This window comes from Sminthopsis crassicaudata, chromosome 3 (genome assembly GCF_048593235.1).
Source record: "Sminthopsis crassicaudata isolate SCR6 chromosome 3, ASM4859323v1, whole genome shotgun sequence".
Taxonomy (NCBI): Eukaryota; Metazoa; Chordata; class Mammalia; order Dasyuromorphia; family Dasyuridae; genus Sminthopsis; species Sminthopsis crassicaudata.
The window spans coordinates 247,284,793-247,304,235 of NC_133619.1; the positions used below are offsets into that span (position 1 = coordinate 247,284,793).

At 34.4% G+C, this 19,443-nt stretch overlaps 1 protein-coding gene across 1 annotated transcript in view; it reads left to right on the forward strand.

Moving 5' to 3' along the window:
* ATP10A (ATPase phospholipid transporting 10A (putative)) overlaps window positions 1-19,443 on the forward strand; it is a 254,377-nt gene that overhangs the window by 214,584 nt on the left and 20,350 nt on the right. Inside the window, exons 11-14 of the mRNA XM_074300324.1 lie at window positions 7,950-8,053; window positions 8,415-8,541; window positions 15,666-15,850; window positions 18,409-18,736. Of these exons, the coding sequence (XP_074156425.1) occupies window positions 7,950-8,053; window positions 8,415-8,541; window positions 15,666-15,850; window positions 18,409-18,736 (744 nt within the window). The remainder of the gene's footprint in view (window positions 1-7,949; window positions 8,054-8,414; window positions 8,542-15,665; window positions 15,851-18,408; window positions 18,737-19,443) is intronic.

Below are 19,443 nucleotides of genomic sequence, written 5' to 3' on the forward strand. Positions count from 1 at the left end.
TCCAACTTATTGTTCTTTTGAAATATACAGCAGTTATCATATAAATTTCTTGTTTTTTCCCTATTTTCCCTCCTCCTTTTCCTCACCCCACCATAGAGATGGCTACCATTAGAAAAAATAGGTGTATATGTGTGTTTGTATATATACACTCATATACACAAGTAAAATTATTTTAAACATAGTTCTGTTTATCAGTTCTTTCTCTGGATATAGATAGATCTTTCTTCAAATGATCTTTATTTTAATTTGTATTTTGATAATAGTCAAAATTACAATAGAGCTACACTATAATCCTGGTTAATTTGGGTGGGAAGAAGAGGAATAAGAGGAAGAAAAGGAAGTGGCTTCCCAGCCCCCAACAGCTGACACAAACACAAAAAATATGAAGTTTCTTACCTGGTGAGCCTTTTCCAACTATCCCTAAAACAACATGGGCTTCTTGTGTGACAGACATTCCCCTGAGTCTCTTCTATCCACTTCCATTTCAAAGCCCTCAGAGGCATCACGAGAAGGGAACTCTTGCTTTTTCACATTGTAACACAAAATAAAATGGTTTTAGCAGGGAAGGAGAGCCACATAGTGTGATCAACCACTGTTGGGATACTGCTGGCTCTTATATCCTGCTGTTAGGCCATCATTGCTTCCTCTCAAGTTATTCCTGTTCTGGGGATTTTCTGGGAGTATACTTGGATGTGGCCATCCAAGGAATCAGGAAGTTCAGATAATGAGAAACAGTCCAACCTTAAAATCTATAACATCTACCAAAGGCAGTTATGCTATAATATAGCTTTGTAAAATTTCATAATTAAAAACTGCATAACTTATGGAAGAAAGGGGATTTCACAAATGCACACAAACTTTGTCACTGGCAATTTTTAAAATATTTTAATAGTTTTTATTTACCAGATATATGCATGGGTAATTTTACAACATTGACAATGACTGGCAATTTTTTTTAAAAGGTAGAAACTTTAGTTCATCTCTCCAGGTCTAGCACTTTATCCATAATACAACTTGTTGGTTATTAGATACATAGCATGGACAGGCAGAAAGTGAACATTTGCCACAATCTTAAGCCATCCTTGAGAATTTCAGATGTGGCCCTGTTGTACAAGTCTGTATAAAAATTAGAGCAATATTATAGGAAAGCACAAATCAAAAGATTGAGAAAATCAGAAATTCTTTCTAGATGGATACCTTACTGTAGCATGTTGTTATAGTATTTACAGGTTGGACATTATAATAGCCTACTTTGTGCCAGGTATATGTGCTAAGGGCTTTACAAATATTTTCTTGGTTGGTTCTTGATGCATTCCTAGGAGTTAGGTGGTGTTATATTCCCACTTTACAAATGAGCACATTGAGGCAGTTTTAAGATTAGATTTGAACTCAGATCTTCCTAACTAACTCTGGAAGCAGCTAAATGATACAGTAGTTGGAGTACTGAGTCTAGTGCAGTTCTTATCTGTCCTCAGACACTTATTAGCTATGCGAACCTGAGCAAATCACTTAATCTTATTTGCCTCAGTTTCCTCATCTGTAAAATAAGCCGGAGAAGTAAATGACAAACCACTCTTGTATCTTCTCCAAGAAAACCCCACATGGGGTCATGAAGAGTTGGACACAACTGAAAAATGATTGAACAGCAGCAAAAATGGTATAAATCCAATTGATGTTTTTTTTGGATAAGTTACTTTACTCTTTTTGCCAAGATTTTCCTTAGGTGTTTTAGTATTTGTTACAACCCAAAAATAGGAGGAAAGTAAATATTTGTTGCTATTTGGTAGCCAATTTGTAGGTTCTTCCATAGAATTAGCATTCCTGTCTGCTTCATCTCAGGATTTTTGTTATTATGTAGAGGGTAATGAGGCAGCCATCAAATATATATGCTAACCTGTGGGTAATCCATGAACTCTCAAATGGCCTTTTTAGTCTCTTTTCTCCCTTCCTATGCCTGAATATTCAATGTTTAAAAAGGTTTTTTTTATTTAATATAAAATGACACCTGACACCCTTAATTTTAGAATGATTCCAGCCAACTTTCTTTGTGTTCCAATGACTTGTCCACTAAATCTGATTTCTTCTTGTTCAGTTATTTCAGTCATGTCCAGATCTTTGTGATCCCTTATGGAGTTTTCTTGGCAGAGATATTAGAGGGTGATTTTCCAGATGAGTAAACTAAGGCAAACAAGGTGAAGTGACTTGTCTAGGATCACACAACTAGTAAATGTCTGAGATCAACCCTGAACTCAGGTCTTCACTACAGGCTTGCCTTTCTATCTAATGTGCTACAGTTACATGCAGCTATGAACTGCCCTGCATATAGTAGATGTTTAATAAATGCTTATTTCCTTACCTTCTGAAGGGTTTTAGGCAATACTTTAAGCTTAATTTGCAGAACAGTTACTATACTGTTTGGAATGGGCCATTTCCTAATGGAAACAAAAATAAAAAGGGAAAAAAAGATATTTGTATTTCTAAACAAAAAGGTTCTATTTTTAACTAGAATTAATTTAAATTTTTTTCTAAGATACTCTTAAGTCAACATGAAGAAGTGGTAAATATATAAGTATCTTTCAAATATTTATCTATGTTTTCCAGGCCAAATAGCTCTACTGATATTTTTTTAAATTAGTTCAGAGATCAAGACCCAAGTATCTAGATAAAAAATAATTTCTCTCTTTGAACTTAGTTTGTTCATCTACAACATGGGATAATAATTCCTGGTGGAATCTGCCAATCTCACAAGGCAGCTATGAGGATCAGGTGATATAGGTGCAAGTGCATAGACCACATCCAAGGGCTAAAATGGATGTAAGGTATCATCTTCAGCGTGACCCCCATTGTTAATAGAACCACTTGTTCTATCTTGTGCTTATGAACTTACACATATAAATAAAATCTGAGGCCCCCAGTGTTTGACATTGACAATCTAGCTTGAAATCTTGACACACATAGTTTTACATGGGAAAATCCTCTTCATCTTTACCATGTTGAAGCACACAAAATAATATGAATTTTAGAAATTTGTGGAATGAATAGAGTTGTTCTCCAGGTGCAAAGACATTATGATGTGATTGATAGAAAGCTGGCCTCAATCAGAAAGACCTAGTTTCAAGCCTTGACTTTGATATATAATGGCATATATAATCCTGGGTTAAGTCATTTAACTTTTGAGTACTCAAGTCATGTCTGTAAGGATATTAAATTGTAGAAAAGGTGTGTCTGCCTGTGTTTCCTAACCTGAAAATTCCCAATTCCACTGCAATCATATATCTCATATCATAATTTTCTAAATAACAGTACTTAGTTTATTTGAGGGGGAGAGTGGAGAAAAATTCTAAGTTCATAATGTAAGAAATACTTAATTTCAAAGCTACAAAATATTTGTACCCAGAAGGTGATTATGGTTTAAGAAAAATTAATTTGATATTTCAGTGAGAATACTGAAAAACTGAAGGCAACTCATAATGAAAGCCAAGGTTTACTTATTCTTTACATATTGATTTAAATACCCAAGGTAATATAATATGGCTTATTCTATCCTAAGAGAGAAAAATTCTTTGTAAGATTTCAACTATTCTTAATCATTAGTAGGCCCTCCATATTGTATCACCTCTTTCACTTTTTCTCTCTTGATTAATATAGGGAATGATAATTATACTTTAATTTAGCTGAACAGAAATTAGCTATTTTTAATGAACTAAAAGAAAAATTTATTTAATCTAGTACCATTAGTAAAAGTATGTTTGAACAGCTTTAAAGAAGTGTTTCTCATTGTAATTGACTGAATGAAAAACAACAAAAATAATACATTTTGAAAACTTGATATTTTAATTTGAATAAAAGCCAAATTCACCTCTAATTCCTACATCTAATCTTGCCTAGCATCTATTATTCATGTAACCGAAATTAATAGAAATTTGTCTTGTGAGAGCTATTTCATGGGTATTATTGAGGGATTGGCCTTGTGATTGTTTTAACCACTATTGAAAGTTCCTGGAGTTAGAACACAATGAAGGGTGCTACTGTGGAATTTTGCTTAGTGGATTTTAGGAAAATCACGGCAAGAAATTTCAATATTGCAGGAAATAAGAGCTGACAAGTGAATTCAAAAGTAGTTACTTATGTGGTGATTTAAGGGAATTAAGGGAATGAAATGGAAAATGCCATCTATATCCAGAGAGAGAACTATGGAGACTGAGTGTGGATCAAAGCATAGTAGTTTCAACTTTTTGTTGTTGGTGTGGTTATTTGCTTACTTGTTTTTGCTTACTTGTTTTTTTCTTTCTCATGTGGTTTTCCCTTTTGATCTAATTTTTCATGCACAACATGACAAATATGGAAATATATTTAAATGAATTGTACATATTTAATCGATATCATATTGCTTGCTGTCTTGGAGAGGAGAGAGGCAAGGGAGGGAGGGAAAACAATTTAGAACAAAACATTTTACAAAAATGAATGTTGAAAACTATCACTACATGTATTAAAAAAATTCTATTTAGAAAAAAATAAAATAAGAGGGTTAGACTAAAAAAGAACTAATTACCAAATACTCCTTGAATAGTATTCTAATGACATCCTCTTACAACAGAGTAGTATGAACTTTGGAATATATTAGCAGTACCTCTGATTACTCCTCCCACAATCAAATCAAGAGGTGAAGACTCTCAAGTAGTTATTCTCTTGCAGCCATGTAATAAAAAGAAATGCCTTTTTATGTGAATCTTCTAGTAGGGATCAGAAAAGACTGGAACAGATTACTTTGGGAAGACTTGAGATTTGTGCAAATAATGAATCGCCAGAAGTAGTCAAATAATTTGAATTTGTACTACATATTTCCACTGGGCTTGAACCAATTACCATATTTTACACAATTATAATTTCATATATTACAAAATTGAATAGAAAGTGACTTTTTCAGGGTATTCATTATTCAAACAAATTGGAATCTAGCTGCAGTCTTTAGGAGCTGCCTTTTTTTTTTTTTTCTTTTTTTTTTTTTTTTTTTTTTTTTTAAGAAAGTGAAAAGTTCCCAATCCACCAGGTTTTTTATAGAAGCATATATCTCAAGATCATAGAGTCTAATTCCATTATTTCACAGAGGAGAAACATGATGTCCATAGAAGGTAACTTACTAAAGTATCAGGTGGGACTTTAACCTCCTGATTTGTGATTTTTCTTTGGAGCCAGGGTTCTTTCCAGTAGAGAATCTTTTATCAAAACTATAGGAATGATTTCTGACCCACATTTATGTCTGGCTTTTAGTATTTTCATTGGAAGCTTTTAGGCTTTTCTTTAATCCATTCTTCTCCTTTCCAGTTTCCCATCAGGCCAACATTGAGAGTGTCATTAAAATGATATAAAACATGTTGACATTTATACCTCAATACTTCAAGGATGTATGATTCATTGGTATGGCTGCTGCCATTACCAACACAGATTGCAATCTCAATGTAGTTGGCCTTCGTGGTGTTGCTATGGACAGGGAAAAAAAAATTATCATCTAGACGGCTAAATCTTCTGGCAGTTTGTCTTTCCAAATTTGTGATAGTTTGTTTCTTAGATGACAGGGGACAAAACAGCATCTTTAAGCTATTTTTTAGCCTTTCTGGGCTTCTAAGACCTATTGGATCTTGGCTACAAGAAAACAAGCCTTGAAGAGCCATGCTCACATCTTTATTAAAACTTAAAACTCTAGTAAGAATTTGGGGAGAACCTTCTATAAGGACTTTAATATAGTTTATATTTATTTTAACCAAAATTATTTAAATTTATTTAAAAAGTTAAGTGATTGTAATCTATATTCTTAAATTATATCATTTATACATCCCTATTCCTCTTTAATTTCTAAGGTTTGGTTATTTTTTTAAGTGTGTATGTGTGTGTGTGTGAGAGAGAGACAAAGAAAGAAAGAGACAGAGAGAGACAAGAATGGAGGGAGGAAAGGAGGGAAAAAGGGAGGGAGGAGAGGGATAGAAAGAGAGAGAATATGAGTGAGAATGCTCACTAATGTTGGTACTTCCATTGTGAGAGGTAATCTCAGATCCCCATTGTATTTAGACCCATAGTTCCACTGGCCCCTTCCTGCTCCTTCCTAGTGTAGTTATTAGGCCCTTTCAAGCCCCATGAAGTGTACATGGCTCTTCACAAAACTTGTATAAGCAGTGATTTGATAACTACCATACCATACAAGCAGGCCTTATTATCTGCTTTGACATTGCTTCCTAAAGTCTTCTAGATCTTATCCCTTACCCATTCCAGGGCACTGCTATCTCACCTGCCAATGAATTTTAAAGACTCCTGGGCCATTTCATCACCTTTTCCCCTAGAACCTATAGGTCTATCCATCCACACTTCATTTGATTATCTTATATATATTTTCTTCCTTAGTTAGAATATAAACTTGCAAAGACCATCTTGCTTTTTTCTTTATATTCCAGGCATTTAACAAAGCACTTGGGCATAGAGTAAACATTTAATAATGATCATTTATTCATTCTCCAGTGGTATAGATTCTGACCTGTCCACATATAATCCTGTGTTTTTGTTAATGAATTCCCAAAGTCCTCCACAGGCCCTCCCAAACTTGCTGGGGATATTCCTCAAAGTCTCTGGATGTTATTGATTTACATTACATCACATCATTCACATGGAGTATTTTGTGCCTGACCAGTGGTAGAGCCTTCCAATCTCATATTGTATGATCAAGACACACTATATTTAGACGCCAGCTTAGTAATGTCATTTTGGACTTCTCCTAGCCTAAAGGATAATGACCGTTATTCCATGGCTACTAGTGGCTCACACAGATTGTTGTTTGTCATCTGCTCTTGCTACCTACCCACTTTATTTTTGGGTCATAGGTCTCTTTGATGATACATTTTGCATTGCTTGTTGTAGCTTGAAATATGTGTCTTGATCTGCCATGAATATGTTAGGATTATAATAGATCATTTGAGAGAAGCCAAAAGAGGAAGTTACAAAGGTGATTAATTGCATGCACTTTCAGGTTAACAAGGTATTATCTATATTATCTTATTTCAACTTCATAACATCACTGTGAAGTTTACAGGAAGAACTGTTCTTAACCTCATTGTATATTATGAGCAAACTCAGGAGTACTGCAGCTTATTTAGCTATGGTTATACAGATATTAAATAGCAGTCAGAATTTGGATATAATTGTTCTTTTCATTATACCATGCTGTCTGACATCAAAGAATTTTAGTAAATAATTGTTTAGTAGTTTTTCAAACTCTTCAGGACCTCCTTTGGGGTTTTCTTGGCAAAGATTCTGCAGTGGTTTGCTATTTTCTTCTATTGTTCTTCTTACAGATAATGAAACTGAGGCAAACAGGGTTAAGTGATTTGTCTAGGGTCACACAGAGAGTAAATGTTTGAGGCCATATTTGAACTCAGGAAGATGAGATTTCCTTACTCTAGGCCCAGTACTCTATCTACTGCACTATGTAGCTGCCCTAGTAACTAATAGATACAAAATGTTATTTACAGAGAACTGCTCATCTTATACTTCTTCCCTCTACCTCAGATTTATAATAAATAAACTAACAATCAAACAATCATTAAAATATTATTTTAAAATTTTAAGCAATTCACAAATATAATCTAATTTTTAAAGGAACTATTTCACGAGCATCTAGGAGGGAAAAAAAAGAGCTTTATCCATTTTAGATATTGGATAAGAATCTCAAGAGAAATTGAGCAATTTTAGCATAGATTTTGATGCTAGTTAGGGGGAAAAAAAACTAAGTGAATAATGTAAGCTATGGCTCAGGAGAAATGTTTCTCAATCAAATGCTTTTCAATGTTTTCCCCATAGGAGGCTTCTAGCAGCCACTTACAGACATTAAAAAAAAAAAGTGTGCATTGTTCTAATGCTTGTTATTTTTCGCTCACTGGCTTTCTGCTCCTTTTCTTACCTAGATGACTCAAGAGGAAAGCACCAAAAAAAAATTCAAAGTAAAACTCAAAATTATCTAAACCTCTATGCTGTGGATGGATTGCGTACCTTATGTATTGCCAAGAAGGTAAGTCAGTTTTGATTTATAGAGGAAAGGCAAAAGTAGTCAGAAATCTCCTTAGTTCTACTGATAAATCAGATGTTGGGGAGGGAGAAAGAAGAGGCATTTTTTTGTACATGAACACACACACAAAATTGTCTGTTTTCTTTATACTATTCTTATCTACATCAGGAGTTTTTAATCTGGGGTCTGTGACCTTTAAATGAGTGTGTGTGTGTGTGTGTGTGTGTGTGTGTGTGTGTGTGTGTGTGTGTAATAATATTTCAATATAATTAATTTTCTTTGTAATTCTATATATTTTATTTTATGATATTCAGTCAGGCTCACCTAGTGTCTGAAATAGTTTCTAAATATCCTTTTCAAATAGGTTCTAAGTAAAGAAGAATATGCCTGCTGGTTACAAAGCCATTTGGAAGCAGAATCCTCACTGGAGAACAGGGATGAGCTGCTGTTCCAGTCTGCAATCCGTCTGGAGACCAATCTACACCTATTGGGTAACTGTGCTTAAAGCTGGATCTAATGGCAACAGGGCTTTTTAGAGAAAAGCTTTAAAGAAAATAAGCTTCTGAGCTATATTTGACATGACTCCAGCCAGTAACTAAATTAGCCATGATTCAGAGTTTATTCAAAGAAACCCCTGGGGATAGCATTGGACTGGGTGCCCAAGGAGCAGCCAATCTATTTTCCAACACCATAAAGTGGAGAGATAGATGACCGTAGTTAACAGTCAGCTCCCTTCAGCCTATCTTTAGGTCTTTCCTCACACAGTATCATAAGCAGACTCTTTAAATGAATTTCCATAGATGGAGGGAAATGGTACCATACCAAAATAAGCATAAAGCCTTACTAAATATTCTAAATTGTCCTCCCAACCCCACATTTTGTCAGGTAAAAATGACAAGCTTCCATGCATCAACATGAAAACTGTGACATATCATGTGAATTCATTGCACAGACATATAAAAAGAAGGTGAACTTTGGTGATTTGCAGGCACTTCCTTTGAAATGTTTCTAAGTTTCCTGTCATATTCAAATTAACGTTAAGTAATGATAAAAGGGGCAGTTAAGTGGCGCAGTGGATAGATAGCCAGGCTTGAAGTCAAGAAGACATCTTTTTGAGTTTAAATTTGGCCTGAAACACTTAATAGCTAGGTGTCTCTGAGGAGGTCACTTAACCCTGTTTGCCTCAGTTTCCTAATATGTCACATGAATCTAAGGGGGGAGGGGTGGAAATAGCAAATCATTGTAGTTATCTCTGCCAAGAAAACCCCAAATGGCATCACAGAGAATCAAACATGACTGAAAAATGACTGAATCAATGTGATATAATAATATTTGGTAGCTTTATGGATCACAACCCTCTTCCACATTGTGGCTCCTACCTACCTTTCTGGCCTTATATCATGCTATTTGCCTTCATAAACTCTTCATTCTAGTCAAACTAGACTAGAAGTCAAAACCAGTTTGGCTGAAATGCATTATTCTCCAAGTTTCCCATCATTCCTTTGGGGTACATTATTCTCCTGCTTATTATTTTTCACTCACCTGCTTTCTGCTTATGTTCTTACCTAGATGATTCAAAAAGATAGCTCTAAAAATAATTCAGAGTAAATACAGAATTATTTTAACGTCTATTCTATGGATGAACACGCACTTTTCCGTCTTATAGCTTCATGGATATAGAATTGGAGTATCAGTCTAGTCCCCTCATTTTAGAGTAGCTGTTGCCCAAACTCAACTCTTCATTTCTGGGAATCTGCATTTACAAAGGCTGTCCTCTTGATTGGCATATATTCTTCCTATTCACTACTTTTCAGCTTCCTTGTCTTCCTTCAGATCTCAGCCCATGTGTCATATCCTTTGTGAAGCTTTCCTTGATTCTCACTATTTAGGTTAAGTGCTTTTTTCCCCTGCCTAAATTTTCCTTATACTGTATTTTTCATCTATATTAGGAGTTCTTAACCTGAGGTCTATGAACCTTTAAAAAATAATTTCAATAATAGCATTTTAGTATAATTAATTTTCTTTTTAATTATTTGATTTTGTTCACTTAAAAACATTTCTGAGAAGAGATATGTAAGCATCATGAGACTGTAAAAGGAGACCATGACATAGAAAAATGCTCTAAATCTTCTCTTCTACTCTGCTAGAATGTAAAGCTTTTTGAGGACGGGGCTGTTTTGTTTTTGTCCTTGGAGATCTTATTACTTCTGTCTCCACACAATCCTCTGGTGTATGTCCTCTCTTTTCCATTCACTCAGCTACAACTCCCAATATAGGCCCTCTTCTAGTTGCTGAGTTACTGCAACAGCCTTCTTCTGATTTTTATGCTTTAAGTTTCTTCCCAGTACAATCCTCTATATAGCTATCAAAAGTGATTTTTCTAAAACGTAACAGAATCTTATGTTAACCTCAGACCCTATTAAACATCACTGAATTAAATATAAACTCTATTAGACATTTAATGCAGTTCAACACCTGCCCCCTTTCTATCTGTCCAGTCTTAATATTCTGTACTCCCCACCTTGAACTCTGAATTCCAACCATAGGTGTATTGACCACTTCATCTTTATTCTTTTGCACTAGCTTAACACTATGCCTGGGACATACTGTTTCCTCCTCACCATCTTTTAGAATTCTTTGTTTCTTCCGGAATTTAGCTTTTTTAGCCAGCCACCTTCTTTATGAAGTCTCTACAGAGTCCCCCAGCCACTGTTAAACTTCCTCCTCAAACCACCTTTTCATCATTTCATGGTATGCTCACATGTCAATGTTGTCTTTGCCATTAGAACATAAGTTCTTTGAAGGCAGGGATTTTTTCATTTTGATCTTTATATTGTGTATGAGTGTGTTTTATATACATGTATGTGTGGGCATATATATATATATATTTATATATGTGTGTGTATATATATATATTGGATATTAATCCAGTTTCTTGAACATTCTATAGAATTAATAAATATTTGCTGATTTAATTGTTTTGTACCCACTGTGCATAACTGACACTTAATAAGAATTTTCTTGAATTAAATCAACTCAAAATGAAAAACTATCATGAAAGGTTATATACCATATAGAAGTATACGCATACCATATATATGCATATGTGTATACTATATAAGATGCTGTATAACATACAGATGTAGTTGTAATCACACCAGCTGTATACAAAAGTAGTCAGAAATCTCCTTAGTTCTACTGATAAATCAGATGTTGGGGAGGGAGAAAGAAGAGGCATTTTTTTTGTTCATCTTTTGTTCTAGAAGACATGACAATCATGAGGGTATTGTTTTGACTTGCACATAAATTGTAGTTAAGCTTACATCAAGGTTGTCAAATTTTTATTGAAAAGGAGATCACTAAGCCATACATAAGGATCCTGGTGGGCTCATATTAATTTAGCAAACCATAAGTTAGCATTATATATTTTTATCATATCTTTATTTTGTTACATATTTCTTAATTATGTTTTACTGGGTTCTAGAGGTAACAGACTATGAGTTTGATATTTCTCTTATAATTTGTCTTTCTCTAATGCAGAAATTTAGGTGTTCTCCTTATTCTTATTAACTAACATCATTATAAAGTTTTACTATTCTTGAAATGCTTCAGTGATTTTCAAACTTATTTTCCAGAGGCCTTTACTGCACAGTCACCAGATGTGAATTAACTTAAGTGTTTAAACACTTAAATTATCTCCTTAAGACTTCCAGTTATTTTCAGCATATTGCTGTTTTCTAAGAAGTCCTACTTTGTTTATACCTGAGGGAAGAAATAGCATACACTAAAACCAGTTCTTGCTATGTGTATTTAACATATTTAGATGTTTTGAGGGGATAGTTAATTAGCTTTGTTTTTGAGCAGAATAGAATATAAATGTGAATGGCTTTATCTGAAGTCAGATACTACTTTCAAAGATACCATCTGGAAAATACTATGATACAGTGGAAAGTTCACTAGATTTAAAATGAATGAAAAAAGCATTTATTCCTTCACATTAGAAAGGTCATTGGATTTAGAGACAGAGAACCTTGATTTGAACCTTTGCTCTGTTCCTTAAGACTATGATGATCCTTAGTTGGTCATGCCCCTTACCTCAGCGTCCTCATCTGTAAAATAAAAGAGATAGACTAAGTGGAAGGTGTCAAACGTGGGATTTGTACACCTCACTGGCTGGCAATTCTCCAGAGTACAGTCCTAATTGGATTAAAATTTAATGGGGAAATATTTAACAAAATAAATAAAATCACTATAAAAATAGATAATATTACATTAAGTCATACGTGGCTTCCAAAGATTCCTTGTATGTGCCTTTAATGTTTTCCTATTTTTATTTGAGTTTTCACCAGAGTAACTGGTTTCCAGGTTTCCTTCCAGTTTAAAAATCTTATATATGTTCCATTTCAATAACTGTTCCTTTATTTCAGGGTTTTTAACTTGAGATCAATAAATTTTTAAAATTATTATTATGATGATAACAGTATTTCAATATAATGGTTATCCTTTTTAGTCCTATGTATTTTATTTCATGAATTTAAAAACCCTCTTCATGACTTTCACCAGTCTGCCAAAGGAAAATAAGAACTCAAAAAAAGATTAAGGACCTTTTATTATTGTCAACTGGAGCCTTAAGGATCATCCTGTCTACCTACTCTTTTCACACAGTAGAAAACAAGAGCTGATTCACAAATGTAGTAAACAGAGGGAAAATTCTCTGACTCTAGGGTCAGCCCTTTTTTCATGTTGTCATGTTGAATTTTCATTCTAGCATTTGGATTAAGTTCCTACTGAGAACAGTAAAAGGAGATCATCTTATGGGGGGAGAGGGGCAATAGTCAACTAGCATTTATTAAACAACTACTGAGGAAATCTTGGATCACTAGGAGTAGAGGAAGCCTGAAATATTGATAAGATTACTCCCTGAGGCAAACAAGGAAGGACACCTATGGCATCAGCTTAGAGTCTCACCTTTATGGAAGTCTTGGTAACCCCACCTTATTGTATCCAATCAGAAAGCCAAGTTATGATGTCAAACCTCCAGTAAATTTGCTTATGGCCCACACTATTTTTTTGCTGAATCCTTTTGAGTTAGCCTGCCATGGCATTCTACCTCATAGTATCTTTCTTACCATTCCCTCCTCCATGACTTATGGTATTTTTCCTTAACTCATCCCTCCCCATACCTCATGGTGTTTTTCCTCCTTCTTATAACTAAGTCTTTTAGAATACTAAACTCTATGGATTTAGCCTGTCAACCAATGGCATATTTCCACCTTATGGAGTGTTTCCTTTCTTTTGGTTAATTGTAAGTTCTATTGTCTTTTCCCTCCCAAATATGCCTTCCCAAATCTATTTCATATTCATCATTCCTGTTGTCTATTGTATCTCTTCGCTTTGTCAGTAATCCTTTCTCCTAAGTAAACTTATCTTTTGCCAAAGATGTGAATTCTTCACATGACCGAACTCCAACATTTGGTACTAGTTGCTCTCCTCAGTCTTATAATTTGGTGTTTACATCAATCTCATCATTTATATTGAGCTAGATGCTGGGGATACAAAGAAAAGGCTATCCTTGCTCTGAAATTTTCTTTCCCAACTACTTGGGGGATGGAAGGATTATCTTAGGGTGGAAGTCAAGAACTTTCATTCATAGGATGCCATTCTATTTATTTTCCACATTCTGGTTAATTTCCACCCTCATCATTTAAAAAAGTTCAGTTGGTGAAACCCTTCTTTTCTGTCATTAAAAGCTTCTTAGCATCTGTCTTCATGTGATATAGAGAAACACTAACTTGTCTCTGAACTCTCACTAACTCCCCCCAAAGTGGGGTTAAAGAGAGTTGGACACAACTGCATGAAAGAATAACAACAAAAACATTTTTAATCCAAAAAGAAAAAGAGATATGCTGAAAGTAGTATAAATGAATATAATATTCCAAATTCCTGGCATTCTCAAGAATCATGTTGTAAGGAGAATGGCATTTATCCAAAGTCTCATAAATCATATAAGCAAGCTACCTTGGAAAACTGAAGAAGGGTATTTTGCTTTACACAATTCTAAGACCTCTGTTCCCACAGATTTACTATTTATCTTAAGTCATATTTTATTTTGAAACTTGTTATAATTTTCAAAATTCCACTTATGCCTGCAGTTATTTTCTATGGTTGGTTCAAACTTAGGACAACTGATAACAGAGCAGAAGGGTTGAAGTGGTAGAATTCATGTTAGTTCAGTGAGTGTAAGCCTACAGTCAAGCAGGTTATATATATCCAAAGAGCTGAATTAGTTGATTGTACAGAAAGCTGTCACCATGGGTCATATTTGTTTATTCATCTAAATAGACTTTTAGAGTTGAACATCAGCTTATGGGTATCGAGTCCATTTCCTTCATTTTATAGGTGAGAAAACTGATCCACAGAGAGGTTACTTGGTTTGTGACAGAACTGAGACTAGAAACTTGTATTCTGTTAGTCAGTCCACTAACCCAGGTGGTTTTTTTCATTGTATGAGTACACATTTTCCAGAGCACTGGGCTTAGAATCAAGAATCAATCATCTTTGTGATTTCAAATCCATACACATAACTGTGTGACCCTGGCCAATTATTTAACATTGCCTCAGTTTCCTCATCTGCAAAATGAGCTGAAGAAGATGGCAAAGAGCAAAAAGAAAATAGCAATTTTCTCAGCTAAGAAAACCCCAAAGTGCGGTTAAAGAGAGTTGGACACAACTCTTGTGTCATGGACACATGACAGAATAATAACAAAAACTTTTTTTTTAATCTTAAAAGAAAAAGAAATATCCTAAAATTATTATAAATAAAAATTAAACTTATCTTCCATTTTATTTGTAAATATCAAATTTTGAGTACATTAAGAATGATATTCTGTCAGGAAACTGTGCTTGCAATAATCTGTTTAAATAGTGAATATTAAGCCCTGAACAGGAAAGGGTCTGAGATTTTTTCACTTCACAGAAATTTGTTAAATAAGTCACTCAGGGCAACTAGTTGGTGCAGTGGATAGAACACCAGCCATGAAATCAGGAGGACCTGAGTTTAAGTCTGACCTCAGACATTTAATACTTCCTAGGTGTGTGACCCTGGATAAGTCACTTAACCCCAATTGCCTCAGCAAAATTAATTAATTAAAGGCTTTTTTTTTTCTTTTTTTACTTTTTTATCCCTCAATGGGGCAGAGAAGAGAGAGATCATCATTTCTACCATTTCCTTAACAGAATCCAAAAATTTATCAGGAAAGCATTTAGAAGCACACATAATCATAACAAGAATCAAAAAATTCATCCAAGATACTATGTTGCAATTGCAGAGAATTAAGGTTCTCTGAATTGGCAATAATTCCAGTGTATTCCCAACCATATTTTATTTTGACAGCTATTTAAAGCCCTGGCTACTTATCCTAATAGTGAGTCATATCAAAGTTGCCCTCAAGAAATCAAGCAGTGGCCAGCTGTAGGTTCAAAGTTGAAAAAGGCTAGCCTAAATGTCATTTACAAATGAGTTCCCATGGGAGATTGATATTCATTCCAAATTAAGATTCACAGGCCAGATTTAATATCTAGGGCTGGTATGATGGAATAATATTTTTGTGAATAGGTGCAACGGGCATTGAAGATCGCTTACAGGATGGTGTCCCAGAAACTATTGCTAACTTGAGACAAGCTGGACTGCAGATATGGGTTCTCACTGGAGACAAACAAGAAACAGCTGTCAATATTGCCTATGCCTGCAAACTGCTAGACCATGATGAGGAAATCATTACTTTGAATGCTGAATCACAGGTAGGCAGATTTTTATAAGGCACTGACTCTTAGCTCATGCAACATAATGGTGGCAATCTGGTTTCCCCAGCATCTCAAGAGCATTAAGGGGAAATCCAAATAAGTGATTGATTTGACAACTGTGATAAAAGATGTGATTGCTTCGTACCCTCCCCCCCCCACTTCCTTTGTAGGTGCTTCTGTTCTGAGTTGTTGGCAATTAGAATCACTTGTCATTCTATCTATTGTTAGTGCTCTTTTGCTTAAACTTTTGAACCAATAATATTGATATCTGGGCTTTGTGAATTCAGAGTTTGCCCTGATATTCATTGGCATGTAATCCAAGAAAATAGCAGCAGAGGATTTAGTGACAAGTCACTCCTACCTTGAAAAACAAGATGAGGCAGACAAAGTTACTTTAGAAGTGAACAAACAAGAATCTTTGGATGACTTTTTGATCTCTAAATTTAGTCAAGGAATAATCTTCCCATGTATTCACACAATACTCATAGAGTATATATTGTGTACCCCACATTGTTTAAAACACTGTGGGGGCTTACAAAAAATATAGGACCCAATCCTTGCCCTCATATTACTTATTGTTCAGTAGGAGACTGACAGCCTTTCTCAAAAGTTCTATCCCCCATGCCTTTGTTTATGGAAGCATGTCTTGTATGATATTTTCCTCCTTGTCTCTCCCCCAGAACTCTAGAAGCTAATAGTACAATGAATGGAGCAGTGGACCTGAAGTCAGGAAGAACTGAATTCAAATTCCACTTCACTTAATAGTTGTGTAACTCTGGGCAAGTCATTTAATCTGTTTGCCTCAATTTCCTCATCTGTAAAAGAGGTTTAGAGTCCCTACCTCACAGGATTATTATGAGGAGTAAATCAAACAATATTTGTAAAGTATGTAGCATATTGCCTGGCACGTAGAAATGCTTAATAATGCATATAAACTTATATACTTAAAGTAAGTTCAAATCCCTACTTGAACACTTACTAGCTATACTGACAATCATTTAATCTTACAATTTCCTCATCTGTAAAAGAGGGATAATAATCCCTCCCTCACAGAGTTATTGTGAAAAAGAAATGATATAATATTTGTAAAGCAAGTAACATAATGCTTAACACATAGTAGGTATTTAATAAATGCTTATTTCCTTCCTTTCTTCTTTCTGGTACTTGAATCTAATTCCCTTAGATATAATTAGATACATTTCCTAAAAGGCTGTTGACTAAAAGCAGCTGCATCAGTTTAGGAAGGTAAAGACCAATAAAAAATTTCAGTTAAAGCCAATTAAAAGGCCTTAATAAATAATTTTTGGCATTGTTTTAAAGGAATTCTTAAAATAGCCCTTTTTAGAAGCTAAACATAGTGGCTTTTTCAAATGCTTTGCACTAACTCTGAGATACTTCTAGTTTTCCAAAGAAATCAAGAGGAAGGCATCAAAGAAAAACAATGTATTATTCTCTGGGCTTCTCTCACATATTGTACAAATGACTTATTAATATTTTGCCAGATTAATCTTCTTTATGGACATATTTAGTTATATGTCTTGTGCCCTAGATCCTTTAATAGCTCTCCATTACTAAGATCCTTAGCTTCATGTTCAGATCATTCTCCAACATGGCACCACCTTTTACCTTTTAGCCCATCTAAAAAAAGTGAAGTCAAACCAAATCACTCCTTGTGCTTTCTTACCTTTTTGCCTTTGTTCATATGATTCCCTATGTGTGGGAAATTTCTCTCACTCTCAATTTAACCTGCTGAATTAATTCTTATCATTTGAAATTCAGTTAAAATGCCCCTTCCCTGATGTAACTTCCATCAATGATTCACTTTCCTCCTTCAAAGAGCATATACCATTTGAACCTCTCACTTAGATTTTTCATTTTCTATTTATTCAAATGTATGTATATATGTATGTATTTGTACACATACACACATCCCTTATGTTTTCCCTAACTTCCAATAAACCATATCATAAGCTCTATCATGAAAAGGCCCATATCCTATTTAATTTTTATATTCCATCCACCTCTAGATAGAATAAGTATTTAGTAATATTGACTGAACTGAATTATAAGGGTTCTTATAGTGAAGAATTGCAATATCCATTCTGAAATCTAAGTAAATAATTGGTTTAGATTCTTATATGATAAAAGAACAATTTTATCTTATTTTTAAAAAGTTCTTAAATAAGTATCTCAGGTTTCATTCAAAATCACAATTTGTGGAAATATATTTAGAAGAATTGTACGTGTTTAACATATATTGCATTACTTGCCATCTAGGGGAGAAGGTGAAGGGAAGGTGGGGAAAAATTTTGGAACACAAGGTTTTACAAGGGTAAATGTTGAAAATTATCTATGCATATGTTTTGAAAAAAAAGATTTAATAAAAAATTTTAAATCACAATTTATTATAAGAAATTTAATTTATCTATTGGATAAACTTATAATGGATAAGAAATTTAATTTATCTATTGGATAAACTCATAATGGATAAGTTTTTCTTTAAGTCCTATTGCTATTTTGTTTTTGCTATTCAATTTTTCAAAATTTTGTTTCAGGAAACATGTGCTGCTTTATTGGAACAGTGTTTACACTATGTGGAGACAAAATTTTCAAACAGTGAAGTGAAGAAATCTCTTGGAAAGGTGAACATTGGGTTCACCTCTCTCCACCCACCTTCCACATCTGCTACCACATGCCCCAACCTAGGCCTTGTGATTGATGGGAAAACTCTGGCTTATGCACTGGACAGAACCTTGGAAGATAAATTTCTTTCCCTAGCTAGGAGATGCCGTTCAGTCCTCTGCTGTCGATCCACTCCGTTACAAAAAAGCATGGTGGTAAAGCTGGTCAGAAACAAACTGAAAGCCATGACTTTGGCAATAGGCAAGTATGAACAGTGGATGGGTCCATATGGTATAGACTTACATAATCCTTTTTCAAAGACTTAGGACATAATAACATTTTTACTCTTTATTCTGCGCTATAAACAAATCTCTGTGGATTAAAAAAAATACTTCCTAATTTATTTATAAATTTATGCCTATTACAGTAGAATTGCCAGAGGGTTTGAAGAGTAGCAAGTAGAATGTCAATACTTTTTTCAGCAATTCTTTGAACCAATATTTTGTATTGTAGGTAACCCTTCTTTTAAGGTAACTCCCAATCTTTCCACACCTAGGAGAAAATCATTATGGGTTGCTGTGGTATAAATTCCATTGCAAGGAATACAAGCCTTTAGTCATATAGTTCTCTGAAATGAGGAAGAGACTCAAACAAGAGACCAAAAGCCTTGTTTGGATTCACTCATATTCAGAGTCTTAATTGCACTTGAGTGCAGTGTTCTATGGCAGTCCAAGGGAACCTCCATTCTTTGATCAAAGGATCCAGGTAAGATTTTGAACACATAAAATATATAAAACATGGTAGCAACAGCTATTAGCATATAACATCAGCAACAAAATAGAAGTAGAATTTGCCTCATACTTGGGAAGATAGCAGAAGGGATTAGTAATAGTAATAGCATTTAATATCAGGTTTTCAGAGTACTTTACAAATATTATCTCTAGTTATCATCACCACCACCATAGATA